General features: G+C 42.1%; 1 protein-coding gene across 3 annotated transcripts in view; it reads left to right on the plus strand.

The window, feature by feature from the left end:
• Positions 1-1,332: 1,332 nt before the first annotated feature.
• scaper (S-phase cyclin A-associated protein in the ER) overlaps positions 1,333-13,214 on the plus strand; it is a 72,212-nt gene continuing 60,330 nt past the window's right edge. For 2 of the 3 annotated variants that reach the window (XM_050073458.1, XM_050073460.1), the window contains exons 1-4: positions 1,333-1,634; positions 6,726-6,843; positions 8,416-8,492; positions 9,248-9,445. In XM_050073458.1, the coding sequence (XP_049929415.1) occupies positions 1,467-1,634; positions 6,726-6,843; positions 8,416-8,492; positions 9,248-9,445 (561 nt within the window). In that variant the 5' untranslated portion in view covers positions 1,333-1,466. Of the gene's footprint in view, positions 1,635-2,455; positions 2,823-6,725; positions 6,844-8,415; positions 8,493-9,247; positions 9,446-13,214 lie in introns of those variants that run through there. The other variant, XM_050073459.1, reaches the window with a different exon arrangement.

Here is a 13,214-nt window from a genome sequence, read left to right on the forward strand (position 1 = left end):
TGCTTTAAAAACATAACTTTAAAGGACAGATATTACTTCACACTGAATATAGTTGTACTACAGCAAAGCTACCCTGGCAATAAATCTAGTTTGGTTAAGTTACTTAGAAAAAGCAGATCAAACTACTTTATAAAAGCAGGGGGAAAAAAATCAAAGTGACTACATGTGATACAGCAATAGAATAACGTATAATACAGACAAGTCACATGCCAGCAGAAATGCCACTCAGCTGAGTTTATTGCAAAAAGAGCTCACTTGTTCACAGGTCATAAACCATGAAATGAATAAAAATATCCCGCTATTCATGGAAAAGTATAGGAATGTCTCCTCTGGCTTTGTATTCAATGTCTTTTAGTCAATGTATATACAGTGGATCTTCCATGAAAGAAAACAGTGGTGTGCAACTCTGCAACTTGTATGTATGAAAATCACAGGATAGATGAGTAATGACTCAGTTTTCCAATGCAAATCTATAGGAGCAACTGAGAAATTAATTCTGTTGGTAGATGAATGTGCTTGTGTCTCGAGCTCACCAATCTGTCTGTATTCCACCTCCCAAAAGTAATATTTGTACTTTAGTCAAAGCTGGAGATAACTGTAACATTCACTTCATTCATTTAGAGGCAGGTCTGATTTAATAGGGTTTTAAACCTGCTTTTTATGGTGGTCATAGTTCAGGCACACACTTAGATCTTCTGGTAGGGCCCAGTTTGTTGCATATAACTAACAGAAGCTGTGCAAATCCATGTTACTGCTCTTTGAGCAATAACAGGAAGTCTTTTGTTCCCCAGGCCACAAGGCTATTCAACTCCTCCCAGTGACAGCAGGTTCAAACAGCTCACCTGTATTCTGACTTTATGCTGCTCAACTGTCAGTCAGTTACTGGTTATGTTGATCTTGCACAATTTGCATTATCTATTTACATCTATTTGCATTTGTATTTTTTCAGATATTCACCCTCTGTTTGCATTTGAACTGGGAAGGGGGTGTTCAGAGTAGGGAAACGTCACCTGTAAATTTACACCATTTCCTCTGAATGGAAAAATTAAAAAAAAAAAAAAAAAGGAGAAAGGGTTGCTCCCAAGTGCTTTTATTTTGAAGGCAGGTTCACTTCTCTTCTGGCTTCCTGCTGTGTGTAGATGACTTGACGTTACTGAGAGATCAACCAAACGTCCCGCCCGATCCTTATGGTTGCCATGGTAGACAATTTGAAGCCCCGCCCCTTGACCTAAACTCTGCTGTACGTGATTGGCTGGTGAGTTTGTTGTGTCAAAGTTACGGCGATTCAATTGGATAATCGCATCGCCGGTCAAAATATAAACTCAACAGACTTCCTGCTTTTGTTAGGTTGTCCTTACTGTCATGTATTTATCTGACATGTTTTTTTCATCAACTCTGACAACAAGAAAACCGTGTCCGTAGATTTTTATTTCCCACCGGCCGACGATTGAACTTACCGCGGGTCGATGTCCAAAGACAATCGCCACGATGGGCGACGGCGTGGCGCTGGGCAACACCGTCTCGGGCCGAGAGTTAGCCAAGGTGGGGACGGGAGGGAGAGGTCTGGTAGCAACAGCTCAGGCTCCTCGCATGGAGGAGGCAAAAGCAAGAATGCATCCATAAGCGCTTTGAAGGTATGTAATACTATTTTAGCTCGTTGCTAACAGTTGAATTACGGCGGTTAGTGTGGTTAAAAGCACAAGAGTTCCCATGTAGTCCTAGCTAGCTTGAGCTAAGTGACTGGATAACTGAGAAATGGGTTGACATAGCTGACATTCCTAGCAAGACACCAGCATTTTTGGGGTGACCTTACCTGCCTTAGGTGGGATGTTGTCAGCCCTGGTGGTCCTGAGATGTTTCCCTTCCTACCAGCACCTACCCTTGCATTATTACTAAATAAAAAGACATGGTTTTCTGAGAAGATGTTTGTGCATGAGGGGATTTTTGTGTAGTCATATCATCATCCCAGCAAGAATGTGACACCAGGAGGAGTGTTGAGTAGGGCAACACAAGTGTAACTGTGTCAGATAGTGAGGTAACCCGCTTTCCCCAACTTTCTTCTTGCAGACTTTCTAAGTTTGCACCATTTATAGGCAGTCAAACCATGTGGGCTTGAGTGTTTTGTCCCCCAGCACCCTATGAATCATCGGATGCCGAGTCCAATCAGATCCTGAGCATCACCCAGTGTGGCTTATGCACGGGCCAGGCTTGCGTGAAGCACACACTGTCTCTGAGCCTGCAGCTATACTCTCATCACTGGCAGCACAGGATGGGGGGCAGAGCGGCAGGCCTGCTGTGTGCACATGACTGCGCAGTGTTGTGGCAGAAGGAGAGTGAGAGATGAGAAACAGAGGGAGAGTGGGGGCTCTGATGCAGAGCAGGAAGAGCAGAGGAGAGGAGCTGTAAATATAGGAAGCTGCATGCAGTGGAGAGCCAGAGCCAGAGCAGAGGAGAGTGGCAGGCAGATAGACAGCAGCAGGCAAAAGAGTCGGGGCCTAAGAAGTGGCTGCTAACTCAGCAGAGCACTGAGGGCTCAGGCTAGATTACAGACATAGTCAAAGTGAAAGGCAGGACTGGCGGACTGCTGAGCACTTGTCTCTCTCAATCGCCACTGGGAGAGGAGTTGACACAGCTGGGCAAGTTGCTATAGCAGTGTGGACTACACAGTAGGAGTCTATTTTGGTCCTGCCGTCAGATGACGATGTCACCTTGCACAAGTGGCAGTGCTGGTGAGGGGGAACAGGTTGCCTGAAGTGGGCTGCAAAAGTATGTCAGGGGTGGATAAGGACGAGGAGCCTGCTTACAGACTGTACTTCTATTCTGTATGTATCCTCTAATCTTTTAATTTTCTTTGTGTCTCTCCTAATGAGCTAGATCTCCCCCACTGTCTTGCTGCTTGCATTTGTTTGTAGACCTTGCCAAAAGGGAAACCTTACACTTGCCCCTTACTCAGCACAGTCTAGAAAACAAGCGCTCTCTCTCTGCTGCATGGGAAAGGATTGCCTGGCCAGAAACAGAAACAGTTATGCTCCACAATGTATCTTATTTTTCTACAGTGCAGCCCAGGAGACAGCTTGTTTACAGCTGGTTAAGTGGATCAAGAGAATGTTGCTGTAAGCCTTTTTTTGCCTCGGGCTGCTGCACATAGTTAGCCATCAGTTGTAAGTAGGTAAGGTATTCTCACTACATTCGTCTGTCATCGAATGGCTGCCAAGCCCAGTAGACGCAGAGTAAATATTTACAGTTTGTAGACGGGAGATGGTGCATTGATGCTGACCTACATCACTAGGTCTTGCTCATTTTAGCAGGGCCCTGTGTTGTTTGATGTTCTTCTATCTCTTTGTAGTCCTATTCATACTTGGCCGAATAAAGCCCAGGCCACTCGACATGTAAAGAATTTTGCTCACCAAAAGTAGGTCAGCTGGGTATCTCCCTTAGGGACATTAAATAGTATCAGACCAATGCACGCATGCTGTTTCTGCATTTGTAACACCTAATGAGCCATGTTCACAGTCTACTGGCATTGAAGGATAGTCTGCAAAGATTGTTACATGTGAGGTTACATAAACAAAGGCCTAATTATCATTTGTTTTGTCAAAGCTGTATCCCTCTCTTCTTTTCAACTGCAAGTGTGTTGCGAGGGGAATAATTTAGCTGTAGCTTTCTTGTTGGAATAATAGTGTTGTTAGTGAGAGACAGCCAAGAAAAGAGAGAACGTTTGGTTCCATGACTCATTTGCTATTAAGAGGAGGACTGGCTCACGATTTTTTTTTTTTCTTTGTTGGTTTCAGGTAACAATGTGTTCTAAGTCTGAAACCACTTCTTATAGTTGTCTGACCAAAATAGCCAAGTTTACTCTGTCAACATTCGATTAAATCATTTATGAACAATACAGAACAGGCTATTCTAGCCGGGAAACACAGTGAGTGGAAGATCCAGGATGATAAGCCTCTAGGTATTAGCTTCTGTGTTGTTTTGTAACCAGATTGCCAGAAGTCAGAATATTAAGCGATGTAAGATTACAAAGGCAAATTATATCAAGTAGACTCTCGGGTACATTGTGTCATTTTGTCTCTGTCACTGCACTTCAGAATTGAGTTGTCGATGTTATTGCTTGTGGGATGTTGAGCAGATTTGGCCTATGCATTAATGCATGAGCCGTTTGACCAAACTGTTATGAGACAGGATGTTTCTGTGAGTTGGGGATGCAGAGAGATGTTAGTGCCATGTTTCATCATCACACGGCATCTTTATGTTCCATAGGAGGATTATGAATATGATGAATGACTTCTCGCAGCTTTTATTTTGGTTCGCAGTGTCTGCTTCACCCGAGGTTACAGTCAAGTTCACTGATGCATAGTCAATGTGTAGGTCAACCATGATGCATGCTGGGTACAAAGCGAGTTCAGAGCTCCTGCCTGTGGCTGTTTCTTGTCACAGTCTGTGCTAGTAATGTAAGACCTCTTCCATAAACTTAATGCTTGCAGTATTTTGGCTTTAACACCGGCTCACAACAACACGCCAGGGCTGGGACAGATAATTGAAACAGCATATTGCAGAACGCTTTCCTGTGGTAATGAGTATTTCTGTTTTTCATTGAATGGAAGGATTAAATATTTAATACACTCATTTTTTGTTATCAACTTTTTTTATTGTTTAACATGGGAAACAAACAACAAACACAATAATTACCCCTCACCCCTGGCAGCATCCCAATCCACATTACCATTGGCCTTAGGAGATGACACATGAGAAGAGAAAAGAGATTATGAGGGAAAAAGACAATAACAATAATGAATTGATGGTAAAATAGAATAACAATAAACCTATAGCCTAGGGTCTATGACCCAGTGGGTGTGCACAGAAGATCTTTCACTTAGTCGATAAAGGAAGCTCAGGTGTAGATGGTTGATTGTTTGGCATCATGCATAGATTTAATATTGTCCTTTTTAGTCGCAGTTATTACTTAGGATGAATTTTCAGTTGAACTTATTTTGCACACACTGAAAAGGTTTGTGTTACTTGGAGGCACAGGACAGGTGTGTCTTCTCTTTGCTACAACAGCCTTGTGTTTTGTGGCATTTACCTCTATAGATTTGAATGATGTGACTTAAATAGACTCTGTTACACACTGTTTGATGTCAGTCACCTTTAAAATTCGTAATGCGTTATATAAAGCGGAATACAATTAATTTGCTCATTTGAAAAATATGGTGCCATTTTCAGGGCTATGATAACACACTGTTCTGCTGTACACAATACTTTAACCACTGTACAAAATCAGTGTGCAAGGTGTGGGCTATTAAAATGGAGGTAACCATGGCAACACCGCTCATGCTCCAGGCTGTGTTACTGCCAGTGCTAGGGAGTAACCAGTTACATGTAATTAAATTACAAACTAAATGTAATTGTGATTAGTTACAGATACTGAGAAAAAAATATGTAATTAGATTAAAGTTACTAATGAAAATGTTGGTGATTATAAAGGGGTTATAGCTGAATGTATTTGTTTTGGTAAAAAGTTACTTTGAATCTTTTTTCCGTGCAGGAATGCTTTCATTTTTGGACATTTGTCAGCTTTAATTTACTTTGATGAAGTAACAAACTGGTTACCGGTTAGCTCACCAGTTAACCTATTTGATTTATAGAATTATGCTGGCACTATTCAGTGTTTCTGTTATTGTCAACATATCTCAGTTAGAAGTGAAAAACCAACAATGTGTTAGTCCATCTCTTAATACTTTCCAACCTCCCTGCTCTCTGTGTGGTACTCGGCTCCAAGCCCATTCATTCCTACTGAGGATGTAAATCTTTAGAAACATGTCATAAATATTTTTGTTTCATTTTGGAAATACTAATACAGGAAGGCACTCTAGTTTTGGCAGTGTAACTCTTACAGGAGTAATTGCATTAGTTTGGGAACATTTTCAGCTGCAGATTTGTTGTGCTGGTGAATATTTACTGCAAAAACACTGTGTATGTGGGACTGCCTCAGAATGCTACAGTGCCCAAGTTCGTCATAATGAAGGAACATGACACTCGTTGCAACTGTGTGACTCACTTCATAGTTTTTTGACAGCAGTAGAGCTCTATGGCACAAAGACAGTATATCAGGCTTTAGCTTAACAGGCAGTACATGTTGATCTTTTCACTGTATTTGTAATAAGATAAATATAGACTATGACCCGTAGTGTTGTCAGAAATATTATTTTCGCAATACATATCGAGTCTGAATCTTTGAAACTGTTTCAATACTCATTTCCCCCAGTACCAACACAGCTCTTGCTTTCTCTTATAGTCAGTGTTTACCAGTCATTCTGCTGTTCTCTGCTACTAAACAAGAAAAGAAAAGTTGTTGTTGACATGTTATAGCCTTGTTATATTTCTCTTTTTAACAACATTTTTTATAAGTTGGTGTTGTATTGTAGTGTATCATCGCAATATGTATGACCAGATTTATCTGTTGAACTGATGAATAACTAAGGATGCTATGTGTTGAACTTGGGGACACCTTGTGTTTGTTGTGCAGTACATCATGTCTCTCAGACTGCTGGATGTGATACTAGCCTCATCTTAAACAGCATATCGTGATGCCATACTGAAAGTCACCTTCTGAATCCTACATCTATTTGTCGCATATGGCATGCCGCACTATCCTACACTACATTTCCATAGCTCTTTGATAAGGTGCAAAAATTGATGTTTTGAATCTGTTTATCATGCAGGCATCTTTCCAGCGCTCCAACAGCCATGACAAGGTGAGGAAGATAGTTGCTGAAGAGGGCCGTGCTGCTCGAAACCTCATCGCCTGGAGTGTGCCTCTAGAGAACAAAGAGGAGGAAGGTTGGTAGCTACAAAACAAACTCTCTGTGCATGCTTTAATGCTATTATTGTTTGCTTTGTGTCAGGTTTCATATAATCGCAATATAAACATCACTGTGGTGGGAGGTGTTGCTGCTGATGTTTACCTTAGCTGTATTCCCAGTATCTTTGGGCCAGTGGAAGATGTTTAGTCAGTTATTTGGAGCATTACAGTGAGCAGCGTTGGTTTGGGTATGATCACCGACTGGGAATGACATTGCCAGACAGTGCTGTTCATTGTAATACAATATCAGCTGGAGCACAATGATCATTTTTCATCTCATGGCCAGACTGATAAATGAAGGACTGCTGCAAATCTCTTATGTGGGCTAAATCTTACACCGATGTCTGAACCTTTGTTGTGTAGAACACAGGTCACTGCTACACTGTGTGTTTGGTCAATAGAATATTATGTAATAGGCTTTACGCAGTGCTTTTGAAAAAGAAAAACAACCTCTGGGAACTTTCAGCGTGTCTATTCACTAATATAGTTTCCTGTGTAGCATGGCAGTGCTCCATCACATTATGAAAGAAATCTCCTTTTAGACCAGCCTACTCAGAGACCTCCACCGCAGCCTCTTACATTCTCTCTGGCTCTCCCTCTTCTTTGTGGGTCAGCTCAGTTATTTTATTCAAGGCTTATTTGCTGCTCTTGAGTTTGTGCCATGAATGCCAAAAATCTCCCAGTTTAAAGGTGGAGTCTGCGATTCTAATCCAATACACTTATTTCAGATTCAGCACATATCTCCTCACAGTCTGCTAGCTGTCCATTCTGGGTCTGCACTGAAAAAGATCTGATGTTCATACACAGCCCAGGCTCTATAGATGGGAAACAAACATAGTGGCTCTGACAGAGCTACATAACACTATGCCAGCTACTCTCCCTCTTCCATGTTCTCGCCCACGAGAAACAGAGCTACACCATGATAGTTATGAAATGTAAATACCATTGGAGATATTAGTGGAGCTTCTTATGTAGCACTGATGGCCTCTTCAGTGATAGTAATAGGGGCAGAATGGCTGAAGGCTCGAGAACCTAAGGTAGTCAAGCAAGCAGGTGGTGATGTGAGTTGGATTGCAGAAGAGGGTGTATACTGTAGATATGAAGGAGTTCAGACAGGTAGGAAGGAGCTTGATTATGAGGGGCCTTAAAGGTGAGAAGCAGAATCTTGAAATTGATGCGACATTTAACAGGAAGTCAATGAAGCTGCACAGGAGTGATATGATCTATGGAGGGGGTTCTGGTAATGATACGGGCGGCTTAATTCTGGATCAACTGGAGAGTATGAGTTCAGATATCAGCAGTCTTTCTCCAGAATGGCAGACGTCTGTTAACATGCATCTTCAGCAACTGAACAGTTAGTCATTTACCTTCAACACTGCTATTGGAGTCATTGTTTTGTCTACCTCTCTGTTATTTATGACATTTGTATTCATCAACAACTACTACCACATCACTATGACTACTTAAATAATTGTCCATGTTCATCTCGTATATAATATTTAATCAGTTTTTGTATATCTAAGCCTTTTTTTTTATTCTTCTCCATGTAGCAAAGTCCAAAAGCAACTCCAGTGGCAGCTCCAGAGCCCAGAGGATCAATTCAGGGCAACAAAGGAATAAGAAACAGGTTTGTTTATCAACTTCCTCCACTAGAGGGCACCATTCACCAAGCTATGGTATTTATTTCTGTAGCCTCTCACTGCATGTGGATCTGTGATGGTCATGAAACTCCTTGTTCTTGCATTGTGTAAGTTAGTCTTGGCAAAGCTGAGGTCACAAAGAAAAACAGAAATAGGGGGGGAATCCCCTGGTGGGCAACTGTAGTGTATAATATACCTGAATATTTCTTTGCTACACTCAACCTAAATCCATCTCAAGTCGGATCTCTTGACTTCATTTTGACTTCAAGTCCATTAGATGTCCTGCTGCAGAATTTGCAAAAAGCTTTTCGTCACATTGCAACAGGCTACATGGAGAGAATGTTATGGGACGGGATGTTATGTAATGGTGTGACAGCAAGATTGTTGCCAACAACAATTTGTCACTGACTAGGCTAGTAAAATGCTATTTAACCTAATGTTTCATTTTCTTTTAGTTCCCACATATATTGATGTTCTCTATTTTAATATTTAATACTTCCTGACGCGCTCTGGTTGAAACCACTGGGGTAATGTGTGGCGCCAACATCGCCACAAGGGGTTCAGATCTCCCTATTTTCCTTCATGGTTTGTAACGTAAGGCACATAATAGCTGAGCCTCCTGTCCCAGCCAGCAGGAAAAAAAGAGCGGTGGCTGCTGTATAAAGACAACCTAAGACATGACATTGCAATAAGTTTGTCATTGTTATCATCATAATGTTTGGTCCACGCTTTGTCATCACAGAATGCTGGTGTGGAAAATAAAGGCACAGCTGGTGCCCTGCTGGACAAGGGGGCAGAGAAGAGCCCCACCAAGGCCAGACAGCCCCGCAAGGTGGACCTGCGAGCGCGCTACTGGGCTTTCCTCTTCGACAACCTGCGTCGGGCCGTGGATGAGATTTACGTCACCTGTGAATCTGATCAGAGCGTCGTAGAATGCAAGGTTAGTTTGTTGTGAGGAGAAAACGCTTGAGCCTATCCCAGGTGACATTGGGCGAGAGGCGAGGTACACCCTGGACAGGCCACCAGACTATCACAGGGCTGACACATAGAGATAGTAAAACCAATCACACTGACTTCACACTTACAAGGCCAATTTAGGGTCACCAATTAACCTGCATGTCTCTGGACTGTGGGAGGAAGCCGGTGTACCTGGAGAAAACTCACGCTGACACAGGGAGAACATGTTCAAACCAGGAATCCTCTTGCTGTAAGGTGACAATGCTAACCACTGGATCATCATGCTGCTGAGTGGCTGCTAGATTTGCTTTACTCGCCCAAACAGTGGTAATCTATTGAGTGGCTGGTAGATTGTGGAATCAGGTGGACAAAAAAGTAAATTTGCTACCCTGATCTCAAAAAAGAGAAACTTTCTTGAAATTATGACTTCTAAAATAGTGACTTTGTGTCTCAAAATGATTAGTTTTTCTCAAAATAATGACTTAGTATTGCAAAATAATGAGAGACAATACTGAGTCATTTTAAGAAAGCTCGTCATTATTTTTTAGAATACTGAGTCATTAGTTTGAGGAAGTTTTTGATTATTTTGAGATACAAATTATTATTTTGAGAAAGGTAGGTGGAAATGGGCCTCCATAGGTTCATGATCTAAACTGACCAAGCATGAATTCCTTCTTTTGTGAGCCTGACGTGCGTTAGGATTTATGAACACTAGAGGGGGACATTGAGGTCATAAGAAAAATGTCTCCCTCACAGCTCACATTCCTCTTGATTTCTGCTTTATGTCAGAGGGGCTCTGTGAAGGCTCTCTGCTGAAAGAATTATCACAGGACTCTCTCTTGGGCCGAGCTGACCGGACTGAATATTGATGACTGACTGTAAACAATATTGTGTATGCACAGTGTTTGTCATCAGGCATTTGCTGAAATGAGACTTGGCCATTTTGGCTCCTTTTTTGGCATGCTGTGCATAAAATTAACAACATTTTTTATTTACATTTATTCTCTGTTTTGTGGACGCATGTGTTTTGTTTTGGTTGCAGTCTTGTGACACAACACTGTGATGTTGCTTCAGGGCGTATTGGTATGACACTACTGGTCCTGTGTTTTATCGATTCTTCTGCCATGCTGCATTATGCTGAGCACGGTTCTGGTGACGTTCTGCGGTCAGTACCATAGCCCAGTTCCCTGTGGTGTGGTTGGCTCGCTGTCAGTGCCACAGCGCAGCTCCCAGTGGTGTGATCATCATGTTGTCAGTTGGTTCTGTGTCAGACATCTGGGCGGTAGCTCTTTTTTTCCCCCCTCCATACCACTGTATCTCTCTACACCCTAATGCTGTCTAATGGCCATGGAGCTGGGTGCCGCTTATAATCCCCCATCCCACCCAGCTTGGGCTTAATGGACACTGATAGATGATGGAGTCATCTGGAGGGGAAGCAGAGTGCTCTGATAGCCCCCAGCCACAAACCCCCAGTGTAGCTGTGGGCAGTCGGCATTGTGTGCTCTCACACAAATCGCTAACAATTTTCCACCCAGGAGTGTGTGGACGTAAACACAAGCATTGTCAGGAACTGATGCCTAATTCCCAGATAAGGCTCTGTTACTGTAATGCTTTGTGTAATACTAAATGAGAAGCTCAGCGCTGATATAATATGTTTTCCCACTCAGAGGGAAATTGTTCACCCAGCAGAATGATTCATATATGCTTATTAATAATGCCCACACCTCTTTAACCCACAGCCCCAGGTGTAATTAGTTCCTATCAACTCTTCCTTTATTTCATCCCTGATTTATTAGACGTATCACCCAGGCCAGGCAGAACAGGTACTTGGTGTTCCAGTTCGCTTGGAAGCAGTTTGGGTTGTGGATTTCTTTTAATTTATATAATCTTTAAATTGAAACAAAAAGGGCTTTTCTGGCCTTAAACGATTTAACTTTAGAAAAACAAAACTACCAAAACTGTGAATTATTTACCTGAGGTCAGTCAACAAAGGCGGTACCTGTTCATGCTTGTTTTCATGCACGGACCACAGGCTTTTACTGCCCATCCTACTTTATGGCAATGCCTCTGGAAGGTTAAACATTTTGTCATTCCTCATGAAATGTTATGTGAGGGTTGTATTTAGGTAAGTAGGCCTGTTAACATGCTGAAAGCCACTTTACAGCGCCTTCACTCATTGTTGGTTTATCTGTCAGAGGAGCAGCCAACCTCTCTCCATCTCGGCATTCATTACCAAATGAACACCACGGCCGTCGCGGTGGTCTTTGCCTGTTAACCAGCTCTAATCAGCAGACCTGCTGCTGGACACATCTTTCACTGGCCTGACTTGTCTATTAACTAAAAGCACTGCGAAGCTTTACTCTCAATTACCACTCCCTTCACGCTCCCCATCAATCAGCTGTGTTCGTTTCATTAGAGCTCTGGGGGAAAAAAAGCTCCACACGGACGGCCCGCCACCTCTGGATAACCAACACTGTGGGTCAGTCCAAGTGCAGAGAATAGGCAGTTGCAATGAGGAATGTGCTTCCTCTGTTCTTCCTTTAAACTTTTCAATCAAGTGTTTGTCTTTGCACATGAACGTGCCAGCTGCTGCTTGCCAGCAACAATCTTGATCCACCTAAGAGCCCGCTGTCAGTTTTTAAAAGTGACTTGAATGGCAGATTTGGGCCCTTAACAAGTATTTGAAATGTCACTTATAGATGGGGAAAAATGTTTTTGTTTTATCCAACTGATCCCAGAAATTCTAACAGAGTGATATAATGCTTGCGTTATGATATCATTAATCTGACTTTTCTATCCAGACCTGTGACCAATTACTGTTAAATGAATGAGAGTAAATACGAATCTTCATGGAACTTTGTATTTTTTCCGGCGCTTGTGGCTATGGACTGCGGGCACAGTCAATACAGCTAATACGGCAATAACTTCAATCAACTGAGCCAATCAAATTGATTGTTTCCTGTGCGTAGACGAGCTAGAGTGTAAGAGAGATGCGGGAGAGATGACAGGATGGAGCATAAAGCACCTGACCCTGCTACTTTATGGCTACGGAGTGTGTTGGAGACTGTTTTCCCTGGTCTAACCAAGGTCGCACTACACACCTTGACCATGTTCGGATCAACTTAGAGCTGTGTTTCAACTTTCTCTGCCATGAACATTATAAATACCAAGTATCATTTCAGGCTCACCAATGAGCACCTACAAGTGCCTACTAGCAGGGTAGTCACAGGCGCATTTCTCTAACCAGGGAAGGAGACAGGAAATACAATGTGAAAATAAAAAATAAAGTGAAAATGGGCCCCTCAAATAATCTGTCTTGTTCCTTTTACTTGAAATGTAGGCCGTATGTTCATTGTGCTAGGATAAATTTTATGTATGGCTAGAATAGCTACTCATTTTCCATACAAATGTGATACAAATCTGTTTTAAAAGTATCCTACCTTGAACATTGACAATATTGTTGAGATGACATGGAAATGCATGTTGTTGTTTTTATTTGATAGACATAGGGGTCGACTATAGGACGTAGTGTAGATGTTATGAGGTTTGAGCCTTAGCTGGGAGAGAATTTCAATAGCTGGACCTATTTGAATTTTAATTAAATACCCCTGTAATTTCTTGAGTATTTGTTTGAGTGCCTGAGTGTGAAATTTTCTTGGTACCTTCTATGCTTATGAAACAAAATGTACCGCTTTTCTCATGAATATTCTCCAACAAATATTCTTTAGTGACACAAATGCATCACTTTCTCT

Source organism: Epinephelus moara, chromosome 20 (assembly GCF_006386435.1).
Source record: "Epinephelus moara isolate mb chromosome 20, YSFRI_EMoa_1.0, whole genome shotgun sequence".
Classification (NCBI taxonomy): domain Eukaryota; kingdom Metazoa; phylum Chordata; class Actinopteri; order Perciformes; family Serranidae; genus Epinephelus; species Epinephelus moara.